This window comes from Desmodus rotundus, chromosome 12 (assembly GCF_022682495.2).
Source record: "Desmodus rotundus isolate HL8 chromosome 12, HLdesRot8A.1, whole genome shotgun sequence".
Classification (NCBI taxonomy): domain Eukaryota; kingdom Metazoa; phylum Chordata; class Mammalia; order Chiroptera; family Phyllostomidae; genus Desmodus; species Desmodus rotundus.
Window position 1 is genome coordinate 63,321,861 of NC_071398.1, and position 24,596 is coordinate 63,346,456.

General features: G+C 47.9%; 1 protein-coding gene across 3 annotated transcripts in view; it reads left to right on the top strand.

Annotated features, from left to right (window-relative positions):
• MAGI3 (membrane associated guanylate kinase, WW and PDZ domain containing 3) overlaps positions 1-24,218 on the top strand; it is a 191,151-nt gene extending 166,933 nt beyond the window's left edge. Inside the window, exons 16-22 of one of the 3 annotated variants that reach the window (XM_053915712.2) lie at positions 1,991-2,176; positions 12,087-12,189; positions 12,942-13,068; positions 13,691-13,834; positions 16,418-16,556; positions 17,276-17,366; positions 17,959-18,047. In XM_053915712.2, the coding sequence (XP_053771687.1) occupies positions 1,991-2,176; positions 12,087-12,189; positions 12,942-13,068; positions 13,691-13,834; positions 16,418-16,556; positions 17,276-17,325 (749 nt within the window). In that variant the 3' untranslated portion in view covers positions 17,326-17,366; positions 17,959-18,047. Of the gene's footprint in view, positions 1-1,990; positions 2,177-12,086; positions 12,190-12,941; positions 13,069-13,690; positions 13,835-16,417; positions 16,557-17,275; positions 17,367-17,958 lie in introns of all 3 variants that reach the window. The other 2 variants (XM_053915711.2, XM_045203684.3) reach the window with 2 other exon arrangements.
• Positions 24,219-24,596: the final 378 nt, after the last annotated feature.

Here is a 24,596-nt window from a genome sequence, read left to right on the forward strand (position 1 = left end):
CAGGGGCTGAATAATTTTCTTCTCCAGGGATCTGGAATGAACACTCTGTACGAGTAAATCTTTTCTGAGAAGGAGAATCACTGAGGTATTGATTTGGGAAGTCACCACAGGGCTGCCTCCTGAGTCACGGGGGCTCTGATCGGGCACCTGTGGTGCTGTCAGTGAGTCAGCTCCCGCACCTGGCAGGATGGGCCCTGACCCCCCCCCCCTTTCCTAATTACTTTGTTTGTAAGGAAAATGGCATAATGAGTGCTTGAGATGATTCAGAGCTAAAAGGCACTTGCTTCCAACCTCGATTTCCTCTCCTTTAAGATAAAATCTCTCGCTGTGTAATCCTGGAAGAGCAGGGAACAGCGGCAGCCACAGGGACACCAATCATGGCCAACAACTTCCAGTTCCAAACGCAGGTCTAGTAAACGTCCCTCACACACACCCACTGAGGCCCAGACAGCCTTAGTAAGGAGCTCATTTCACTGGGGCAGCAAACACAGTCACAGTGCCATTTAAAACATTAACTGTCCCCGTCCAAAACAGTCAGTCAGCGGGGCCCCAGGGCGTGGGAAGTTCACTGGCCCAGGTAAGGAGAGTCTCAGAGAACACACACAAGTGCCCCTTTTCAAGTGGTGAAAGGCACTCGGACAGGACTCCTCAGTGTCTGAGAACTCATTTTAAGCTGTGATAACAGCAAAGGGCCTTAATAGTCAGGGAGGCCTTCAGCAATATGGGTGAGGGGCTTATGACTGAATGGTACAAAGGCACAAAGGGCCTAGGCTCGGCTTTGGACGTTTGGGGTAGGATTTTATCCATGAGCCAAATAATGTTAATGTAAAACATTAGGGTTCTAATTCCACTCAGCTTTCCTGATTTTAGAAAGATCTAGAGGCTGGCCCTGGCCAGTGTGTCTCAGTTGGCGGTAGTGTTGTCCCATAACTGAGAGGTTGCCGGTTAGATTCCCGGTCGGGGCACACGCCTCGGGTGCGGTTTCGATCCTCGATCTGGGCACATTTGGTCCCCAGTCAGGGTGCGTAGGGGAGACAACCAATCGATGCTTCTCTCTCATATTGATGTTTCTCTCCCTTCCTCTCACTCTCTCTCAAAAGCAATGAAAAAATGTCCTTGGGTGAAGATTTAAAAAAGAAAAGATCTAAAGGCCTAAATAAAAGGAATTGACTTTGCTTTAGAACTAAGTAGGACTCATTTGAATGGTCGGTCAGACTTTCACTGTCTCTGGGTTTCTGACAGAACGTCTGAGCTCTAAACTTGAGTTTGAACTGCATTTATGTACAAGGCCCCTGGTGGGACTAAATGCCCCTTCGATAGGACCAAAGATGGTCTCATTGTAGCGGTTTCTAAAATAGCCCAAAATGCGCCCTGGCTGGTGTGGCTCAGTAGGGTGAGTGTCATCCCACACACCGAAAGGTCGCTGGTTCAATTCCCGGTCAGGGCACAGGCCTGGGCTGCGGGTCAGGTCCCCGGTGGGGCAAGAGGCACCAGTTGGTGTTTCCCTCCCACATCGAGGTTTCTCTCCTTCTCCCTCCCCCTCCCTCCACTCTCACTAAGAATAAATAAATAGAAATCTTTAAAAAATAAAATAGCCCAAACCGTGATGCAGCCTGGGTGGCCAGCAACAGACATGAAACATCAGGTGAGTGGGCTGTCGTCCTCGGTACGGGGGAGGTCGGCAGCCTCAAGCAGGATGACCCGGATGGCAGTGTGAAAACGGAACCGGGGTTATGGTAAATGGGAAAGAGCAGAGAGGCTTCCCTGCTGTGGTCGCAGCCACGCAGAGAGAATGCTCGTGGGCAGAGTGGAAGGCCGTGCGTGTGAAAACAGCTGCGTTTGGATGGGATGCGCCCATGGGGTGCTTTTTTGCTATATCTTAAAGGCTTTTCTGTGATGTTGTATGAAATTTTTAAATAATGATGATGATAAATCCAACACTAACAGATTTCTTAAACAATTGAAGAACCTGGGGATGTTTTTCTCATAGTCATTCCTCATAAAATCGGCCGAGTCATAGACGGGAGCCCCGCCGACCGCTGTGGGAAGCTCAAGGTCGGAGACCTCATCTCCGCCGTGAACGGGCAGTCCATCGTCGACCTGTCCCACGACAACATCGTGCAGCTGATCAAGGATGCCGGTGTCACCGTCACCCTGACGGTCATTCCCGAAGAAGGTAAGGGCCTCGGCGCCCAGCCTCCCTAGGCGATCCAGAGCACAGAGCCTGCGGCGGGTGGCGGCCTCCTCCGGCTCTGCCGCGGTCACTGCGGTGCGCTGCTGTGCCCTGGAGTCTCGTTTTCTTGCCTTTTCCATTAATGGCTGTGAAAGTTTATTGTAAAGTTGTCAGTAGCTCGAGAAGAAGAATCCGGCCAGTGAGTGGTGGCCATTTATTTAGGAGCTGGAGAAGCAAGCACCCAGAAGCCAAAGAGGTTGCTAAGACTTTTCAGATCCTATTTTCTTTTAAAATAAAGTCTGAAGTCTCTGCTGGAGTGAGAAAATCCTCGGAAGAGGTCAGAGCGAGTCAGCGAACATCCTTCGTGCCCGGCCCCTGTCGCGTGTCCCCGCCTCGTGTGGGCTCTGCTCCAGGCCGCTGCCTCAGGGGCGGACGGAGGAAGGGTGTCTGCAGGAGCGGCCGGTAAACAGGGCATGAAATGCACTCCGAGTCTTGCTTTGCTTTAAAGCTGCCTTTTGATCATTAAGAATTCCTAATTGGGAACCATTTTCAATAGCGCCTGTTCATAGTCTTTGTTTATAATTACAAGGTACCCATTACATAATGCTCATCTCATTTGTCCTGGTTTGTCCTGATTTTGTAAAACTGAGTACAAGCCCAGAACAGCAGAATTAGGAAGGATCAGTCTTGCCTGTTAAATTTCTTGTCCTGCAGTGCGTGTTCCTGTCCCCCCCCCCCCCCCCGCCCCCCACGGTCCTCTGATCTAGTCAGTCCTGTAATTCTTCTAATTCTCGATTCTTCCTCTCTTTTCTCTTCCTACTGCCCCACGGTCATACATTTTGTTCCACGGTAGTAGGTAAATCTCCTTCCTGTCCAGACAGGATCCTGCTCAGACAGGCTGCCCACCACCGAGGCCCGCTTTAGTTCCAGGACCCTGTGACTTCCCGGCCTCACTGTCTTCGCTTCTGTGGTCTGTCCCCTCTGCCCAGATCTGCCCCTGACTGTTCTGCTTCCTTCTGAACCCTCCCCAGTGGGAGCTCCAGGGCATCCCCAGTCTCTGCACAGAAAGTTGTTGTTTTTATGCTTTTGCTCCCACCTACCTTTAAGTTTGCCTCCCAGCGTTCCCCCCAAACCCTCTCCTGAGCCAGACCCCACGTTGGGCCTCCCCCTCCATCCCATGGCTCTCTGTATTTCTGCAGCTCATTGAGCATTACTAACATATCACGCTCCTGCTTTTAAAAGGGACTGTCTGCTTTTTGAAGACAAAGAAAATAGTACCAATTGCCTATGAAACTTAGTAGGTGCTCAATTAATATTTTTTCTTTTTTTTAAATATATTTTATTGATTATGCTATTACAGTTGTCCCATTTCCCCCCCTTCACTCCATTCCATCCTACACACCCCCTCCATCCCACATTCCCTCCCTATAATAGATTCATGTCCATGGGTCATACATACAAGTTCTTTGGCTTCTACATTTCCTACACTATTCTTACCCTCCCCATGTCTATTTTCTACCTACCATTTATGCTACTTATTCTCTGTACCTTTCCCCCCTCTCTCTCCCTCCCACTCCCCTTTTGATAACCCTCCATGTGATCTCCATTTCTGTGGTAGCTGTTCCTGTTCTAGATGTTTGCTCAGTTTGCTTTTGTTTTTGTTTTAGGTGTGGTTGTCAATAACTGTGAGTTTGCTGTCATTTTTACTGTTCATATTTTTTATCTTCTTTTTCTTAGATAAATCCCTTTAACATTTCCTATAATAAGGGCTTGGTGATGATGAACTCCTTTAACTTGACCTTATCTGAGAAGCACTTTATCTGCCCTTCTATTCTAAATGACAGCTTTGCTGGATACAGTAATCTTGGATGTAGGTCCTTGCCTTTCATGACTTGGAATACTTCTTGACAGCCCCTTCTTGCCTGTAAGGTCTCTTTGGAGAAATCAGCTGACAGTCTTATGGGCACTCCTTTGTTGGTAACTGTGCCCTTTTCTCTTGCTGCTTCTAAGATTCTCTCCTTCTGTGTAATCTTGGGGGATGTAATTATGATGTGCCTTGGTGTGTTCCTCCTTGGGTCCAGCTTCTTTGGGACTCTCTGAGCTTCCTGGACTTCCTGGAAGTCTATTTCCTTTTCCAGATTGGGGAAGTTCTCCTTCATTATTTGTTCAAATAAGCTTTCAATTTCTTGCTCTTCCTCTTCTCCTTCTGGCACCCCTATGATTCAGATGTTGGAACGTTTAAAGATGTCCTGGAGGTTCCTAAGCCTCTCCTCATTTTTCCGAATTCTTGTTTCTTCATTCTTTTCTGGTTGAATGTTTCTTTTCTTCCTTCTGGTCCATACCATTGATTTGAGTCCCGGTTTCCTTCCCGTCATTGTTGGTTCCCTGTACATTTTCCTTTATTTCACTTAGCATGGCCTTCATTTTTTGCTCTAATTTGCAAACGTATTCAACCAATTCTGTGAGCATCCTGATACCAGTGTTTTGAACTGTGCATCTCATAGTTTGGCTATCTCTTCGTCGCTTAGTTGTATTTTTTCTGGAGGGTTTTTTTTTTTTTGTCTCGGCCCGCTTGTTATGTATAAGGGGTGGAGCTTTAGGTATTGACCAGGGCGGGCAACCCACGTCCCTGCGCTGTGACGCTGTATGTTGGGGAGGGGTCCCCTAGGGAGCAATGGCACTTGCTCTGCTCTCTGCGGGTTTTCAGTCACTTCCCCCGCTACCCACAAGCAAGTTGGGCCCTTGTGGTGCTGATTCTCAGGTGGGTGGTTTGTGCACACTCTAGGACCCTGTGGGTCTCTCCAATGAACTCTCCCGTGAGACTGGGAGTTTCTCCCACTGTCGCTTCAACCCCCATAGGTGTTTTCAATCAGAGGTTTGAGGCTTTATTTCCCCGCTCTGGAGCCCTGGGTTGTGGGTCTGTCTCGCTCCCCAGTTGTTCCTCCCGGTTTATCTGCATGTGAATGTGGGACCACCCGCTCCACCAGCTGCCACCTTGCTGCGAGTCCTCTCTGCCTAGCTGCCTGTCTCTGCCCCTCCTGCCAGTCTGGATGAATGTTTCTTCTTTAACTCCTTGGTTGTTGGACTTCTATACAGTTTGATTTTCTGTCAGTTCTGGTTGTTTTTTGTTCTTAAATTGTTGTTGTCCTTCTTTTGGTTGTGCGAGGAGGCGCAGTGTGTCTACCTACGCCTTCATCTGGGCTGTCAGTTAATACTTTTGAGTGAGGAATGAACAAACAAGGTAAAAGCCAGGCACTCTTCCACTCTGGGCCCATAGCTGGCAGAGGTGGTATCGGCTGCAGGCCGGGCTCTGGCAGTGCTCAGGGACCCTGATTAGCGCATTAGCCACTGAGCGTTTCCTCCCTCAGTGTTTCAGTCATGGAATGGGAATAATGGTGTCTGGTTCAGGGTTGTGGTGAAGGTTGAAGGTGAAAATGTACACACACCCTAAGGTGCTCACCTGATGATAGCTGTCCTCATCCGGCCACATCTCTGCATGGCTGGCTCCCTCATTCAGGTCTTGGTGTAAATCTCACTGCCTAAGGAATCAATAATGGGACTTAACAAACGCTTACTATGTAAGCGATAGTGCCTTTAAATGCTTTAAATCTATGGATTCGTTTAGTGCTCGCACTAATTCTAGGTAGGCTCCATTACCTTCCCATTCTGTAGATGAGGAAACTGAGTCACAGAGCAGTTAGATAGCTTGGCGACAGAACCGGTGTCAGTCAGGCAGTCTGGGCCCCCTGCCCCTCTGATCCCTCACCTGCTTTGCTTTTTTCCCTCGCACTGATCTCGACCTGAGGTTATGTAGCTATTTGGCTACTGCCATCCCCGCGCCAGAACGCGAAGTGCAGCGGCTGGTGACATCGGAGACTTTGAGATGTTCAGTGCTGAACCCCTCGGGTCCACTACAAGGTTAGGCACCTAGCGAGCACTCAATAAAAACTGTTTTCAATGAGGAATTAGTGTCACTTAGTGTGACTTGGGTCAGATTTCTTTATCTCTGTTTCTTTACCATGATCTCTCTAGCCCGCTTTTTAGCCTTAAATTTGTTCCGTGACCCACAAAGAAAAGCAGGCCTCAGTGCCACAGGAAATGGCATTTCGGGGTGTCGGAGACTGACGTATCCAGGGCACTTAGACCACCGTGCGTGGCACGCAGCAGCGATGGAAGCTGCTGGAAGGAGTGGACGCCACTAGCAGGAGGGCAGGTCAGTGTGTCTCAAACCAGCTACACAAAAAGGACCTGTGGTTTTTGTCCAATCTGTCAGCGTTTTTGTGAAATACAATAAAAATTAAATGAAAAAATAAGACATAAAACTGTCAAATTGTAAAATTTTCAAAATGCTTACACATCCTATTGCTGACGGACCACGAACCACACATCGAGACTGATACAGTTCAGTTGTAGGAAGACCGCTTCTCTCAGTATTTTTTTTTTTCCCCAAAATTACTCTTTATCATTGACGGTGTATTCTCCGAGAGGTTGTCTGAAGTCGTCGGTCACTTTTCTTTAGTGAATGTTTCATGTGTAAGTGCAGCCTCTTAAACTACAATCACGTTTTAGTGATTGTACCTTATTTTATTATACTCTTTATTAATCAATGGGAGCATTCAGAATCTCTTACTGTCTCAGAAAGAAATGACAAAGTATGTGCTGTCCATAAGAATATGATTCATGGCGTTTGTCAGTCTTCCAAGTTTCTCCGTGGGCTCGGTGTAAAATCCACCGGCCGCACTATCGGCGAATGAACGATCGCAGCTCGCGCGTGTTTGCAGCGGTCACGTGGTCAGACCAAAGGGCCCCCCCCCCCAGCAGCTGCTGCGCTGGCTCCCACCTGAAACCACTCCCCGTGACAGACGAAGACAGCTCGCTGGAGAAGGACAACCTTGTTTCCTTCATTCTCCTTTTCTCCTTTTGCTAGATAGCATTTACCGTGTGGGCCATGGGTGCCTATTTTGCGTAGGAAATGTTTAACAAAGTTCCCGAGCCACGCGTCCTGTCTGGTAGAAAACGCTCACACGTATTTGTGACTTGTGACTATCTCCGTGTCTTGGCCTTACCCAGCATACAACACGACTTGTTTCTTTCTCCTTTTTTTTTTTTTTTTTGCCGTTGTGAGTAACGCCGCTGTGACCACGTGCACGGGGTTTTCTGCAGGTGCGTGTTTTCGCTTCTCCGGGGCGCACACCCGGGGGTGGTGAGTCAGGCTGACTCTGTGTAACAGTTTCAGGGACTAATTGCTTTCCACTGTTCGCATCATTTTCTGTTCCTACCACCGTGCAGGAGGCTTCCAATTTCTCCACGTCTTCACCAACATGGATTTTGTTTGTACTTTTTTTTTTTTTTTTTAAGTTTACTCTGGGCGTCCTGGTGAGTGTGAGGTGGCATCTCAGTGGTTCCTATTTGAAGTTTCCTGACGACTGGTGATGTCGAGCGACCGTCCCCGCGCTGTTGGCCATTTGTGGGTCTTCTCTGGGGGAAGGGTCTGCTCAAATCCTGCGCTCGCTTCGTCGGTTTGTGTTTCTGTTGGATTACGAGGGTTTTCAAGTATTCTGATACGAAGTCCTTATCGGATGTACATATATCTTTGGTTGCTTGTGCTTTCGTATCGTGGCCTCATGTGCTTTTTAAGATTTATCCATGTTGCTGGGTGCTTTTAACTGCCTGACAGTTTTTTGTAATGCATGTCTATCCCCCACCCATACTAGCCCCCCCCCCCCCCCCGACAGCCCGTGGTTTGAGCATGTCCGCACATGCTTGCTTTCTGGGCTCTTTTCCTTCTTGTGAATTTCCTCTTCTTGTCCTTACTGTTTTTTTCTTGTGGGATTTCTGACTTTTTCTTGTTGATATGTAGCTATTCCTTGTTAATTATGTAGGCATTAGGCCAAATTAATTTAGAAAGCACCAATATCCTCCCTTGTCATCTGTACGTTAACTTTGGACACACTGCCTTTCATTACACAGAGATTTTTAATTTAGATGTAATCGAGCATAATCCCATAAAAATTTTTACCTGATGGCTTGTGCTTTGCAAGTTGAGGTGAAGTTACCCTCCCTCGCCCTGTGTCAGAGCTTTTCTCTCACGTCGTCATCTCTTAGATTTGTGACTTTGCATTTTGCTTTAGGTCTTTGATGTACCTGGAGCCCCCCTATAATCTGTACAGGCTAGAGGGGGCCCAGTTTAGTTTTCCCGTAGCGAGCTGGGTTTTCCAGCACCGGCCGCCAGCACTTACTTTCCTCCGTCGTTGTGGAGCCGTCTCTGCGTGTTAACTTGAAACGTGAGTCTCTGTTCTCCTATCGACTTACCTGTGCGTGGGCTGACTTACATCTAATGTCTTTAACATGTATGTGTGTGATTTGATCTGTATCGTTGTGGTAGGTCCTAGGGTCTGTTAAGGCAAGTCTTTCTGCAGATCCTCCACCACTCCAAACAGACTGGATGTTGATGAAACTTTTTCATACAAACTTTTAGAGCAATTACGCTCCTCCAAAAAAGTCCAACTGCAGTTTTTATTGGAATATATTGAATATACAGTAACTTTGGGAAAATTTATACCTTTAAATATTGTCTTCCTACCCTAGAGCATGGATGTCTCCAGTTATTCAGGTCATCTTTTATGAGGGGGGACTCAAAAGACACTGGAATTATATTCTAGAGGGTGGGCCCCTTGTAGTACAGGCCTCCCCCGCTAGGTGAGTGTTCCAGGAACCCATCTGTGTCCGTGCACCAGCTGGCGTTGTTGTGAGAGGCTGCGTTCAGCTTCAGTGAATTTTTTTGAAGACTCAACATACAAGCCCGTTTCATGATGGGTGATTTGCACCTGCCCACACCACGCTGAGTGCTCAGCAGTTTTTGATAAATAACAGCGTGACCCCTGTGCCCCACCCTGCCTGTTTACCCAATCTCACCCCGAGTGACTTTTGTTTCCACAATGAAAAAAGTCCTCAAATGGGAAATGCTTTGCTGATGATGCGGAAAAGGTGAAACGAAAAAATGGCAGAAGCACTAAAAGGCATCAAAACTGACACATTCGAAAACTGTTTTGTGCAGGAAAAGTGTCTTGTTAGGTGTATTGCATGAAGTGGAGAGTACTTTGAAGGTGACAGAAATCTAAACATGTAAGAATACAGAATTTTTTTTAAAGTAAATTCTAGTTTTTTGGGGTCCCCCTTTGTCCTCTAATAGAGTTTTAGAATGTTCTCCCACAGGCATTCTCAGCAAAGATAGCTCCCACATCGTGTGTTGCTTACAGTTGGACCTCGGGAGTTTGTGTTTATCTTCTGATGATAACACACTTTTTCTTCAGTAGTTACATACAGAAACTCCAGAAAAAATTCCACTGTCATTGAAGACTAGAGCTTCCTAACCCTTTGCTTTACTAGTTGAAGAAATTTCAGATGAAATTCAGAGAGAACAAAAGCCTGTTTGATATCTTGGAATAAATATTTGAGACGTAGAGCAGCTTTTAACATAAATTGGATGACTAAAACTGAAAGAATAGTGATGACAGGAAGTTTAACTTAACCTTGAAGAGGACAATGAAAACCAGGGCACTGAAGGGTAGCACCACCTGGCGGGGCCCTCCCTCCCCCGCAGTGGCATCTCGCACCCTCCACCAGGGTGGAGGCCGAGGGAAACTTGAAGTTGACCAGCGCATTTTCACTGCCCTGAAGTTTCACGCCCCTTACTCTAGCCAGGCTAGTGAAGCTGAAAACTTATCTGCATTGAGCTTGTGCACAGGTACGGGTAGCTCCCATTCATCTGGTCGGTAGAGGGAATTATTCCCATCAGTCTCTATTTCCTTAAGGGTAGCCGTGAATTTCCAGTGACACAGACTTCAACCCTACAGTGAACCCTCAAGTTTAGAGGTGGGCAACCTGAAATGGACATACCCAGTAATCAAAGGCGGAAGCCTGTCTGGGAACCCTGAGATAAATGAGGTGTATTCCTGCTGTCCAGGAGTTCGGTCTTGCAGGAGGAGGGGCCTAAGGAGCCAGGGAGCATTTCGCCGAGAGGGGCCATTTCAGACGAGATGAAGCAGAAAGGCAGGAGTGCCGAGGTGACAAGTTTAAACAGTATCTGATGAGCAATAAAAAGTTAACAGATTTTTAATCAAGGCAGTGGTTAATGTTTCAATTTATGTCTGGAGTCCAGGGAGCAGAATGGAGATGAGCCTGGGGGCAAGGCGACCTGTGAGGAGGCTGACTTGGGTAACCTGTTAAGCCAATCAGGAAAATCACATTCTTGGTGGTAATACGAATGAGCAACTAGCAAATTGGCAGGCCACGCCCCCAGCCCCGGAAGAAGAAGTTCCCACTCCTCTCTTCCTGGGGCAGTTGGCTCTAAAGAGGGAAGACAGCCCTTAGATAATCTCTGCAGCTGGGCCTGTGTGTCCACCACAGCGCCCGGCACTGAGAGCCGGGCAGACGCTGGACCGTAAGCCTTCCCCTCCTCCCCCCACTCCATCCTCCTCCCCGTGTTTGCAGAGCGCTCTCTAGCTCACTTGCAAGAAGGTGTTCAGTATAATTTTATCTATGCTTTTAGGCCCATGAACTTTGAAGAAAAACTTAATCCAAGCCATAAAATAGTGGGGCATGTAGTAAGGCCTAAAGTCTCAGCTTCCTCAGTAGAAGCTGCTTCCTGAACACTCACGTCCATTGTCTTTACCATCAGTCTTTACCCCCGTACTATTCCGAGACTCAGTTCATATCAGTTTCCACGTGTTCTAATCTAGAAATGCATCTGCCGCAAGCGTTGTTGCTAAGTAAGGTAAGTAATTCAGAATGTACACTTGAAGAGATATACAGCCCAAATAAGGGTTTACCATTTTGATGATGCCGATAACAATGACGATAATTAGAATAGAAATGTTTCCATCGTGCATGTGTTCTCGTGTGCCTTTATAAGCTCATTGGCTGCTCTCAGTAACCCCACGAGGTAGCTCGGGCTCCCTTTCCATACATAGATGAGGCTACGAGAAGCGCAGAGAATGTAAGTGATTTGTTCAGGAGCACACAGCCAGTAAATGAGGGCATCGGGCGGACGTCTCGGTGACCTTGCTTCAGAGCTCCTGGTCTCAGTGACCCAGCTGTGCTCCTGCTCTCTGGCGTCTCACGTACCCGATGTTTGGTGCTTGGACAGGACGAGACATCGGAAAGTGTCAGCATTAAAAACATGAGTCTGGCAGCCTGAAGAGTCTCGTAACTGCCACCTCCCCTGACTCACAGTCTAGCTCTCGATACTGTGCTTAGCCTCCAAATCTGCTGTCAAAAAAACAACAGATCTGGAGCTGCTGCAAAAGATACAGAAACAAACGGTGCGTTTCTTTCACCTACATTTGTGCTCTTAGAAAACAGAAGCAGGGAAATCTTTGCAAACAATTGTCAACACTCAAGAATGCTTTTTGTAAGCTGCTTGCTAGATTCAGCAGCAGGCGAGGTAACTGCTCCCACAGTAAAGAGGCAGGTTCAAGGACGTGAGTGGGATTTGCAGGTGGGCCCCTGAGCCAGTGTTCCTGAGACCTGTCTCCGTCACCTCGTGGCTGACAGTGACAGGAGTGTGCCTGGAAGCCCGTGGATGAATGGGCTGCATGACGACGGTGCCTGGTTTTGCTCTTCAGTGTGTTCATTCCTGTCCTGTCATCTGGGTGACCCAAAGAAAGCGGGGAGGGGGGAGTGGGGGTAGAGTGCAGAGTAAGCACAGGACTGCTCTTCTCTTCAAACCTCAGCATCAACCAAAAGACAGGGCAGCAGGTGGGGACGTTCCCCTTCCAGGCAGATGAGAAGGACACGTTTGTGCTGCAGCCGCTGAAGTCGGGACAGCAGCAACCGTTTGTTAGCGTCTCCCTTTCATAGACCCACTCGGCCTCCGCATTTTCTTATTTCTACTGTTCTCTCATTGCAACAGAGCATCACGGCCCGCCGTCAGGAACGAACTCGGCCAGGCAGAGCCCAGCCCTGCAGCACAGGCCCGTGGGACAGTCGCAGGCCAACCACATGCCTGGGGACAGGTGAGGCTGTGCTTCTCGGTGTTGGCGATTTTCTCTCCTCATCTCTCCACTCCTCACCCCCATAGCCCCCACCCCCACCCCGGGGTGGTACCGAAGCCAGCTGGTGAGGTCAGAATGAGAACGCTTGTGCATACTCTCCACCTTCAGATGCCTTCCCTTTCCCCTCGGCTCCCTCAGTAGCCCCCCATCTGTGCCCCGCCCACCCTGGGGAACAGCCTAGCGATTGGTGGATCACTGTGCCCAGTGGGCGGGGATTGGGAAGAAGCTGCAGCACACATTTGGGGAGGGAAGCCCCAGCCCACAAACACTGCTGTCATCTCAGACGACCTGAGAAAGCATAGTAGTATTTGTACCTATTTCTCTCTCTTGTTGAAAATACTGGCCATCAGACAAAAACGAGGTTTCTAAAAATTCAACACAGCCCCTCTCCACGGGCGCTGGTGCCACACAGAGCGCAGAGGTCGGCTAGTGTGGCCTCTGGGTGCCGGGTGCAGTTCTGCCTGACGGACATGCCCAGAGGTGCCCCAACAGGAGACGGAGGCGCAGGGTGCTGCCCGACTCGAGGTCCTGCTGGAGGGACGGCCGGGTGTCGCCTCACCTCCCAGGGTCTGGAGCTGGTCCGCCTCTGTGACGCCTTGTCAGGGGGAGAAAGGCCAGGTCCAGCCTTTCAGAGAAGTGAAAGTGATCTGCCTTCATTTTTAGCCTGTTTTTCACGTGCTCAGTTCAGGGAGGGCCTGGCTTCTCTCTTGCAGAAGTGCCCTCGAAGGCGAGCTCGGGAAAGACGCCCCTGCTTCCTACAGACACTCGTGGTCCGACCACAAGCACCTCGCCCAGCCGGACACGGCGGTGATTTCCGTGGTTGGCGGGCGGCACGGTCAGGTACGAGCACCCCCACGTGCCGGCTAATCAGTGTTGTCATCGGTGCATCACTGACACTGGTGGATTTTTATACTAGATCCGTTCGTTCCTGAAAGCAGTCATTCTTGAGGACCGTGTGTGTGTGTGTGTGTGTGTGTGTGTGTGTGTGTGTGTGTGTGTGTGTGTGTGTGTGTGTGTGTGTGGTGTCTGTGTGTGTGTGTGGGGTGTCTGTTAGCTCCCAGGAGAGAATGCAGAGTAACAGGAAAGGTTGCTCCGCAGCTGAAGAAACTAGAACCCCCAGCGAAGGACTCAGAGCAGGGCTGGGACCTTTGGGCTCTGTGCCCCACACCGCCGCCCAGGAAAATCAGTCAAAATCCACTTAAAGGAGTGAATCCTGCCGTAGCAGCCCCAACTCTGTTCTCCTGTTGTACCACTGACCGACTGGTAGAGAAGACACGCAATCTGCAGATATCGGCTGCATTTACAAGAACCTCCTAGCCCTTCCCCCAGATGCCCGTTCCTGCCCCACGATGCACAGGCGTCTGTTGAGAATATGAACTGTAGCCCCAGCTATGAAAGCAGTTCTCTCTCTTGCCTCAGAGAGAGCAGGCCATGAGCCCGTTTCCCTCACTCTTCTCTCCAGAGCCTGGGCTGCTACCCCGTGGAGCTGGAGAGGGGCCCCCGGGGCTTCGGGTTCAGCCTCCGAGGGGGCAAGGAGTACAACATGGGGCTGTTCATCCTGCGCCTGGCCGAGGACGGGCCCGCCCTCAAGGACGGCAGGATTCACGTGAGTCTGCTGCTTCTTCACCCTCCGGTTTCGGCTGCGGAATGGAAACTTCTGAAAATAGTTGATGGACGGGAACACGGGAAGCTCTCGACTCTAAGAAACGAGAGCTTCCACTGCTGAAACGCGAGAGGCAGATGCTCACTGGGCCCCTTCCTAACCCGAGGGTGTCATTTCTCTGTCTGCGGTGCTGTGTGGCATGCCATCCCTACCGTCCCGGCACCTGAGGCAGTGCCTGGCATAGTCACAGCAGGTGCTCCATAGGTTCAAAGACTAGAATAGACGGAGACTACTTCTCGCTAATGAAAGTCATTTTTAATATTTAAGATTAGCTTCCAGAACTTATTACTGAGTAGATAGGACTTGGGTTATATGAAACAATGTAATTCACTCGAACAAAAAAAATGTTACCTTGTAATACAGATGGGAAAGGTGTTGAGAGTCATTGAGAGGATTTTTAATTTAGTGATTCTTAGGCTGATCCTTAAATCTGCTTAAAATTTAGGGTGGAGAAAATAAGGTTCTTGGCCAAAGTTAGCTGAGTGGGAAAAGTCCGTATGAAGGAACAGCGTCAGAGGGAGGTCAGCGTCAGCCTGGCGAGAACCGGGAGGGAGGCGCCCTCGTCCCCACTCAGACTGAAAACCCAGGCTCAGGGAGACCAGGGCACCTGCTGGGTTCGCTCAGCCGTGATGGCCGCGGCAGGACCCGGGCCTGTCGTCCTCCAGGCCCCCTTGGGGTCCGCGGGCATCTCACAGGGGGGACATAACATGAGCAGTAGGGTGGAAATGCTATTTTGTGATTGTAACACATTTTGAGTGGATGTTTTACAAACTCTGAGACCGCCTTAAAGGGCCTAAGCTTCCTCCATCCCTTCTTCTTTCGGTTCACCCGCCTTTCATTCTCTCTCCGCTCTCTGTCCCCAGTTTTATGTCTCAGTTACACAAACCTGAACGTGTAGTTGTCCTGTTTACCAGAGGATACGTTCCCCATTTTATTCTTATCACATTTAAAAATTTGAAGTAACAGAGTTTTAAAAGGTCATTTACATTTCCCTCTCAAAGGTGCCGTTTTTTTTATCCTTAGCTTTGAGTAGCCGAGGCCAGGGCCTGTCCACCAAGACCCAAGCCGTGGCTGTACTGTCCCTTTGCCCAGTCTAGTTTTAAAGTTAAACAAAAATGACACCTGCTGGCAAATCTGTTCAATTACACGTTTTATCGTAATGCATTTGTTGTGCTAAACAGAAGTAGGCAGGTTTAGACAGTGAATTGAAGCCAAAGAACGTGACAAGTTAATTTCACTTAATTATAATTTCAGTCATCTTTTCCACGATATACCCAAAGCAGGCTTCCAATGCTATCTGAGTTCCTCTTCGCTAATTATCAGCAGGATTATATGTCTAGTGCTACTTTGTCATCTATAGTTTCTCACGAAAATGGTATTTTTTCAGTCACTTATTAAGGGAAATCTGGGTATAAGGGCTTTTTAAAAAAATTATGTTTATTACTTTTCCCCATTCTATTACCATCTTTGTAAAGATCTCCAGTTTATTTGTTAAATCCATTGCTCTTGTTTGGTAGCCTCCATTTCTTCAAGTGAGATGCTCATTCTTTCATAACTATGCAACAAAATGCACTATTTAGTTCAGCTGACATTTTTTACCTTGTACAGTCTGCAGTTAAATCTAATTCATACTGATGCACTTTAAAAATTTGGGGGGAACCAGAAAACAGATGACCTCAAAGCTAGCGAACATTTCTGCTCGGCATGTCCTCGTGTCCCGTCTCACTGACGCGACCCCGGGAGAGAGGGAGGGATGGTGGACTGCGGGAGTCCAGGGTCTTGCCACTGCGCTCCTGTGGACACTGGCTTCCCCACCCACCCGCGTTAGGTATCACCACGGCCTCTTCTGCCACTTCCGGACTGGGTCTGTGAGCTCCTGTAAATGTTTGAGCTGCTTTTTGGAATTCTGGTGATTTTGCAGTCAGTTTTGTTTTGAAGCCACACCCTTCAGTGGCTTGTCACCTTGAATCAAATCACTACCACCATCATCTTTAATCAGGCCCTTTGCAAACATATACTTGGCTCATCCATACTTTGTCTTTTAAAATAACAGACCACATTTCTAGTAAATAGCAATGGTACTGAGGTGTCTTCTTCTAATCACTAGTTTTTTATATTATGTTTTTAGGAAGATTGTTTCACACCAGAGTAATGGAGTATGAGCTAGTTATTAGATTCGTAAGTGTTCATGTTACTACATTCTCCAGGATGAATTTTTTCGGAATTTTAATCTATGAATATTCCATTCGGTTCTTGACTTCAAGAACCCGGATCCTGAATACCAGTCACACACAATTCTCCCATGGAGGATTTCTGTAGACTAAATAAATGAAGCTGGACGTTTTCTCTTCCTATGGCTACCATCTGTCCGCTTCTCGGCTCTAGCTCAACAGCACCGCATACAAGTTAAACATTTTACACGTCAGAGAGGCGCTCGGCAACGCGGAGTGGCTCTAGAGCTGACAAAAGCAAAACTGATGGCAGGCACGCAGTCCCACGCTGTTCCTGTGGATGTCCCCTGTCTAGGTGGGCGACCAGATCGTGGAAATCAACGGAGAACCTACCCAAGGCATCACACACACCCGCGCGATCGAGCTCATTCAGGCTGGTGGGAATAAAGTCCTTCTTCTTTTGAGGCCGGGAACTGGCTTGATCCCTGATCACGGTAAGCAGTGCTCCTGTAGCTGGAAAGTGGAGCCGTTATTCTGGAGGGTCAGCAGAAGGGAAAGGGATACTCTTGGAGGGGATATTTTTCTAGCTATGTCAAAGGTAAACACCAGAACTATCTAAGGTTAGTTACATAGCATAGTTTTTATTAGTTAAAAATAATGTAACAGAATGCTTGGCTGCAGGCAGGACTTTTGCTGGAATGGAATATGTTGAGCTAATTTCAATAGAAAACCCAGTTGGTTTCGCAGAGAAATGTGCCTGTAAAAAACAAGGACATTACAGGCAAATGAATTAAATGCATGAAAAACATTTGAAATATCTTCACTTTTTCATATAGTAAGATACACTTCCCTTAGCGAGTCAAGTAAGAACTTCAGGCTTTTGTGAGTGCTCTCGAGAACAAGGTCAGCCCCTGTCTGTGCTCCTGTGCTGACCTTGCACTTGCTTGGTTTCATTGTGTGTTTTTGAACTACCACAGGACTGAAAAAATCACTCTTTTTAAATTGAGTGCACTAGTCTAGAAATAAGGTATCATGCCACTTAGCGCTGGTCCCTTCGAGTTTCGTCCCCTTTCAGCCTGTAATTCTCCGACTGTATTCCCTTCCACCATCTGCTTGTAAATCACCCGTTCCCGCGATGTCTTTGCTAACTGCACTGTGACTTTTTTTTTTTTTTTTTTTACATAGTCCTAGGCTTTTTCTCTTCCTCCTTCAGGTTTGGCTCCTTCCGGTCTGTGCTCCTACGTGAAACCTGAGCAGCACTAAGGCTTTCAGGGCTTTTCTTGGTCTTTCCTTAAAAAGACTTGGTAAATTTGCATGTCTTGTAAATCACTTCCTTCTTTCTTTTTAATTAAAAATGATGCTATTAAATACATCTAATTCTATCTCCTGCACTTTTCCATTTCCTTTTGATATTAAATTTGCTTAAAGCAAGAAAATTATTTACAAATGCCCATGAACCTCATTCTGGCCAACAGAGGTTAGTCTCCTTTATGAGTGAGATTTTGGCATGTCCTTAAGCTACATGCACCAATAAGAGCTAAATTAGTAAGCTTCTTGGACCAGGTAATTTGGTCTAATTTTAAGTTTCACTGGGCTTCACTACTTATAAAGAATTTACACACCATCTATTACTAATTGTACATAAGTAATTAGAAAAAATACTGTTATTTTATATATATATATATGTAAACAGCCTCCCTTTGATGTACAAATATAGCTGTCTGTATGCACCTGCCTTTATGGAGAGATACCTGAACATATGTAAACTATTTATAAGATACTCATACTGTTTAAGCGATCAGTACAATGAAAATGGCTGTCAAAGCTCAAAACTGCTGGCTCCTTGCTCACAATTCTAAAACTTAACAGTGTTCCACTCAACCCCCCTCTCCCTAGGTCACTGGGATATCACTCAACCTTCATCTTCAAACGTGATTTACGACGAACAGCCGCCGTCTCCCCCGCCTTCTCATTCTGCGTCCGTGTGTGAGGAGCCCCGCGTGCCAGGAACTGAGGAAGCCTTCACGGGCGCGCAGATATGTGAAAAGGCAAAAGAATTCAAGGATGTGGGACCTGAAAAGAAAAGCACTTTAAATCAGTCTGATATAAAGCACCAGCCTCTTCTCCAGAAAACTGGGAGTAAAAGGGATCCCCCCAACAGTCACGGGCACAGTGACACGAAACATCTCTTCAAAGTAGAAAATGGTGTTGCCCAAAGAGGCAGGTCTGCTAGTCCCAAAAAGTCAGTCAGTCGCTATGCAGAGGAACATTTAGAAAAGATTCCCAGTCCTCTCAAAAATGACCCCAAAAGAAGACCTAGAGAGCGCTCTGCCAGCCCCAGGAAAGGGGAGACTAAGAGCTGCCCAGGCAGCGCCGGCCCCGGCCAGGGCCAGGCCAGGAGGGGCAGGGGACGCTCCTCCAGCCCAAAGAAGCAGCAGAGAACCGAAGGGAGACAAGACCGGCCCAACGCTGAAGCCAGAGCCCCGGGGTCAGAGGGCCGACGAGCAGGGGCGCCTGCTCGTGACAGCGCTGAGCAGGTTGGGGACGGGAAGGAACGACGGGCCATCAGCAGGAAAGACACGAAGCAGAGGCCACGGTCTCCGGGGGAGAAAAGCAAGCGACTGGATGAAAAGTCCCAGACTACTAATGCTACAAACAGAGCAGTACCCGAAGACGAAAAGGGAAAGAGAGCCCCCTTCAGAGAAACGAGTAGAGAGAGAATGGCTCCCAACAGACTGGAAGACAACAGAGGGAAAGAACGAGAGGCAGCTGATAGAGAGGGTGGCGTGCGGCCTGAGCGGAGCTCTCCGGCCAGGAGGCCGCCCATAACCCCGGGGCCCTGGAAGGTGCCCAGTGCCAGCAAAGCCTCAGGCATGACTGGGGTGGCTGAGAAACGGCTGTGAGCTTCCGTTCAGTATGAAACAGAGACACAGGCTGTGATCTCTCCTTACGACAAAGCAGCATTTCTTCCAGAAAGCCATTTTCCTTCCCCAGAAATTCGGAACACACGGAAGTACACTTTGATTTGATCATCAAGTTACTGAGGCTGCACGAAGGGCCCCTTAGGTTTGCCGAGAAGCCCGTCCCGGCAGGCTGCCCTCCGTCACACTCATCTGACACGCCCAGCTCGTCCTCCAGTGTCTGAACAAATGAGGACGTTGATATTAACAATGTGGTCACAACTGACTCTGTCTGTGCCAAGGTATCTACTGTATCATGTCTATTTTATCCTCCCCACTCAGCTGTTTCCACAGTAACGAAAAAAATGACCTTTGGCTTGGAAGTCGATATTCTCAGTAGCATGTTGCATGTTTACAGAGAGAACTATGTGGGTCCCTGCGGAAGGAGATGGACTCATCACTGAGGATGGCAGGGCCCCTTCCCACAGCCCCAGATGACATCCCCGTTTAGAGCCACACCCCAGACCTCTCCATTCTAGAGAAAAAAAGGTAGCCGAATATTGACAGTTATGGTTTTGTATTTTAATTCAGCTGGGCAAGGTATTTCAAATAACTGTGAAAGAGCTTACAATTGAGTGTTGGAAAAGGGAACGTATAATTCGTTAAGCAATTAAAAGTTCACCCCCTGCCGGTGACCCAGCCCCAATGTCCTCAGAGCAGCTCATGTGGAAATAGTGTGCGTTGCTATTTGAAGAAAAACTACCAAATTTCTACTTCTGGCTATTTGGGTTGTACCTGCTAAGTCATTAGTTGTTAATACATATTCTAAGAGCCAAAATATTATACGGATTGTGTGAGGGACTTACTCGTGTGGCCAGTTTCACAGTCCTCTGGTCGCGGGGGGACGGCCCGGCGGGTGGGGGGAGCAGACCCCTGAAAGGCCCGCTCAGCAGGGAAGGCCGGGCGCGGTGACAGACGGTGTTTGCTGAAGCTTAATTTTCTAGCTACGTTAACTTTCTTGTTAAAAAAGAGAAAGGGAGACCACTGAAATGCGACTGTAGTTGAAGAGGCTGCGACTCCACATGGAATATACTTTAAAGAGGACGTCAACAATAAAAGGTAATTTTGGAAAAATACTAGGAGAAAGAAGTGGTCTTCCTCTGACTGAACTCAGTCCCGAGGCCACTCCAGGTGTGGTCTGTGGGTCCGTCCGCAGTGGGACGTGTCCAGAGTCTCCGAGTGCTTTTTTAAAGTTGCAAGAAGGTGGAGGAGGTGTCTAACTCCATAAAACAGACCCAGGCTTCCAGTCCCCTGATGCAGCATTCAGTAGCATCTAGAAATCCAGGAACTTCTCGGGGAGAACCGGAACACACCTGCCCCGTCGGCCCGGGCCCCCCTCATGGAGTCGGACTGTGAAGCCTGTTAGCAGGAGGAGCCTGGGTCAGCCCCTGTAGATAGAGACGAGCCGCCCCCGCCCCGTGCTTTCCCACCTGGAACTACTCGAGTAGAGCAAATTAGAAGGCTTGATAAACGCTGAGTTTAGTACCACAGAAGTGATTTATTTTCCCTATAGACCACAATTAGTGATCAAAACCCTATTTTTACTGTTAACCGTGACAACTCTGATGTCATGTGTTGTCGGTCTGATGTGGCTCCTTCCTCTCCAAGTCACCTGTCGCTGTCTTGATTAAGTGCTGACTTAGCAACGTGGCCTTGGAGTGCTAAGCAGACATGACGTCCTGGTTGTAAATGTTTGTACATTGTACAGCACCTTTATATATACACTCGAGTTCTGACTAGAGAGAGATCTGTAAATTGCTCGTTATTTTTTATATAGATATTAAAAAAAACAAAAACAAATACAAACCAGTTCACGGCCTGCATTTCTTTTACAGTTGAGCTCTCTGTGTCTGGATGTGAGTTCTCACACAGAGGGTCCCACCCAGTAAACAGTGACAGCCCTGCAGTCAAGAAAACTCTCACAATGACAACTTCACCAATAGGGCCATCCTTTCAAGTTCAAGCTTAATGGTATATGGATTCTATACCTTTCATTGTAAAGAAAATAGCTTTACATGAGAATTCACTGCCCGCCCCCCAAATCCTTCCTTCTACTGTCAGGGAGACACGAGGGCTTGTCTCTGGGGAAGTGCAGCTGTCCTACTAGGCATTTCGCACGGGTGCAGTGTAAGCCCTGGTACCACAGGGCCACAAAAGCCACTACATCAGACTATGGAACCTGACGTCATGTTTAAGTCATTCTATTTACTATGTAGGTTACACTTGATTTCAGAATGAAGTGTTCTGACTTGACTTCATTTCATTTCATTCTTGGTATGAATATGCCTAAAACCTGCTTTAAGACCTGGTTAGTTTAATACTCTTAAAGGGGGAAATACAGTCCTACCATTGCATGAGCTCAACGCTAAGGGGCCAGCCCAAGCCTCAGAGTGGAGACTTGTCAGAGCAAAGGCTGCAGAGAGTGGCAGCAAACGCTTTTGTGATGTCGATACTACTTTTACTGATCACAACGGCTCCGAGCTCTGGGATGCTATTACACTGTCTCACTGGAAGGACAGACTAAGCGCCTGTAACGTTACCTTCTGACCAAGTCGCATCAAATGCTGTGGATGGTGTAGCTTTTGAACAGTCAACTATTTCAGAAGTCCTGGCGCAGGAAAGCACTAGGCTTTTTATTTCTTCATGAGACTATCTTGGTTATTTCCTTTTTTCAATAGAAAGATGTAGAAGCAGCCAAGTGCTTTTAATTAAACCTGTGGACACGTGAATTTCACGTTCAGTGGGTCCAATACTCAAAGGGAACGGGGTGTTAAGAATGCCAGCACGTAAGCTGTGTGACGGCCTGAGGACTCCCACGAAGACGTGTTTCAGGGGAAGCTCGGTCCACAGCGTGTCCTGACTGCGGACCATGGGCGTGAAGACAGTTCCGTCACATAAGAGCACCCTCATATGTCTCTAGAGCCCGCTCCAAGACCTGCGAACTGTCTGCTTGTCCACGGGAAGGGATTTCCTTATTCAGGCAGCTCTCTGCTGGTCCTGCTGTTGAGGGTTATCAGCAATATGGAAGCTCATTTCGGCACGCCATAACTCCTACATGAAATCTATAGTCTGCTTTAGTGAGCTGGGTCTGTTTTCCATGGTGCTGTGCAAGCACGAAGCCTTGGGACGTACAAGAAGGGAGCAAAGGCTTATGGAGAATGAATTCTCCCTACCAGAGAACTCCAAACTGTTCTGACATGCACACTGAAATACAAAAGCACAGCTACGTGCTTTAATTTAGCCTAACCTAGAGTCCTGTGGGGGTGTGTATTTTACAATGCTTCCATCAAAATCAAGCAGAACTATTAACACACACAAATCAAGAGGCTTATTCTGTCCTTAATAAACCACTTGTTACCTTGAGTAACACCTGGTTTGCAGCATAGGGACCGGGATGCACTGCAGGAAAGGGCTGTAGGAATTCCTCATCAGTGAGCTGCAAGCTTCATTATTCCAGACGGGCACCAATAATAACTGTAAAAAGCAAAGCATTACTTTAAATTACTAAACTAGCCAATATGTGTATAGAGGAGATTAAATTTAATAAGTTTACTCAATAATCCCAGATCATACATTATGTTTGAAAGTGAGACCCATTTGGTCCACTATGAGCAGGTAGGTCTAAAAAATTTCACAAATGAATTTCATTAATTTGAAAGGTTATTTTTACAGTGCTTAGGTCCACTTACCTCTAAATACAATTACCCAAAAATAAAAACCCATCCATCAGCTTACACTGCATGTGACGTACTGGTAGAGAATTTTTCTACGTGTCTCTGAAAGTCAAGAAAACCACACCCCAGTTAGGCGAGTGCGGCGGTTATTCGACTTCTCGAAGTGTTCGGATTGTACAAGGGCCACAATGGTGTGTTCGGGAAGCCGGAGTGTGCACCTCCGTAGCAATTCCAGGGCGGACTTCTCCTAATACAACAAATTAGAAAATTAAGTGACCAGGTATTATGCTTATCCTACGGTTATCACTATTCCAATTAAATGTATGAATAGCCTGTTCTACTTCTGTTTGACGTTTTGGTTTAATATCTCAGTAACAGGTAAACATTCTCAAGGTATATTATCTCACTCCTTTTGGGGGATCAATACAAAACCCCAAATTCCTAGAAATCATACAGATATAAATGAAGCACTGAGGACAGGAGAATCAGTTAAACTCTTCTATCCTGACAGAAAAACAATTGCACAGATGGTAGAGTACTTGCAGTCTATTTTCATTTACTTCATTCATTCATTTCATTTCTTCATTTATATCAAGCACCCGTATGGGGTCAGGTACTTACCGTTCTGCATTCTGAGGACCTAGGCGTGAACAGCAGCAAAAGCCTCTGCCTTACGGGGCTTACATTCTAGTGGGGACGGACGGAAACAGCCAAAAGTGAATGAAGTGGACAGGCTGGGACAGGTACCATGGAATGCACACCCTGTGTAGGCGGTAACCGGACAAAGTGTGGAACAGCCTTACCTTCGGCCATCGGAGAAGGCCCCGCTAAGGAGCCAACAGCTGAAAAGCCAGCCGGGGAGAACCTAGACAACCATACTCGGGAAATAACATGGCGCAGCAGAGGCACAGAGGGAGGCCGGCGTGCTGGGAAGGCACTGAGAGGGTGACGTGGGGGAGGGAGGCAGGCTTGCTAAGGAACAGCCTCGGTGGCCACCACAAGGAAAGCCAGGAAGGGTGTCAATGGGAGTGGCATAACTGGAGTTTCCTTGTTAAGCTCATTCACATGGCTGTGGAGAACCGACAGGGAGGCAAGAATGGGAAGGGCACGCACAGGGCCTGGGTTGCAGCCCAGGGGCAGGCGAGGAGGCCGCAGCCAGGAGCCATGGAAGGTAGGACTGACGACAGGTGGTGGCAGGTATGGAGGAAAGGAGAGACACTGAGGATAAACTCTAAGCCTTTGGCTTGAACAATTGGAGGAATCTGGTTCTGTTTAATGAGGCAAGAAAAACATTCTTCCACCCTAAACAACCAAAGGAAAAGAAAAAACATATCTGAGAAATGGGTTTTGGATGCTGGCCAACAGGCAGTACAGGAAAGTGGGATAAATGGGGCCCTATGCCTCCCCCAGATTCCTGCTCTGCGGCAGCTCCCAGCTGTGGGGCAGGAAGGGGGAACCCAAACCGAACCTCGAGGTCTTGCTAGGTTGGAGACCTACCTAAGAACAAGGAAAGAACCACCAGAACAGAGCAGGCAGAGGGGTTCTTTTGGTGCGGGAGCAGTTTACGTCCCCACTGTCAATTTGGAAAAACCTCATAATGAACGAGGCAGCAGGCAGAACACCTGGGAGGACAGCGCTTCCGCAGTGGAGAAAAGCAGCTCCAGGCTAAAGGCTGCTCCAACAAAGCTTAACAGACTTGAAAGGATCAAAGGGTTTCCAAGTTACTGCATTCCAAAATAAACAGTGCGCGCGCACACTCAAAACCCAAGACCAACAATGTAAAATTCACGTCCAATAGCAAATCACCGGGCACGCAGAGGAGGAGGAAAATAAGACCCAGAATGGGGGTGGAGGGCAGTCAGTGAAAACCAGCCCCAAGGATGATGACGCTGAGGACGTC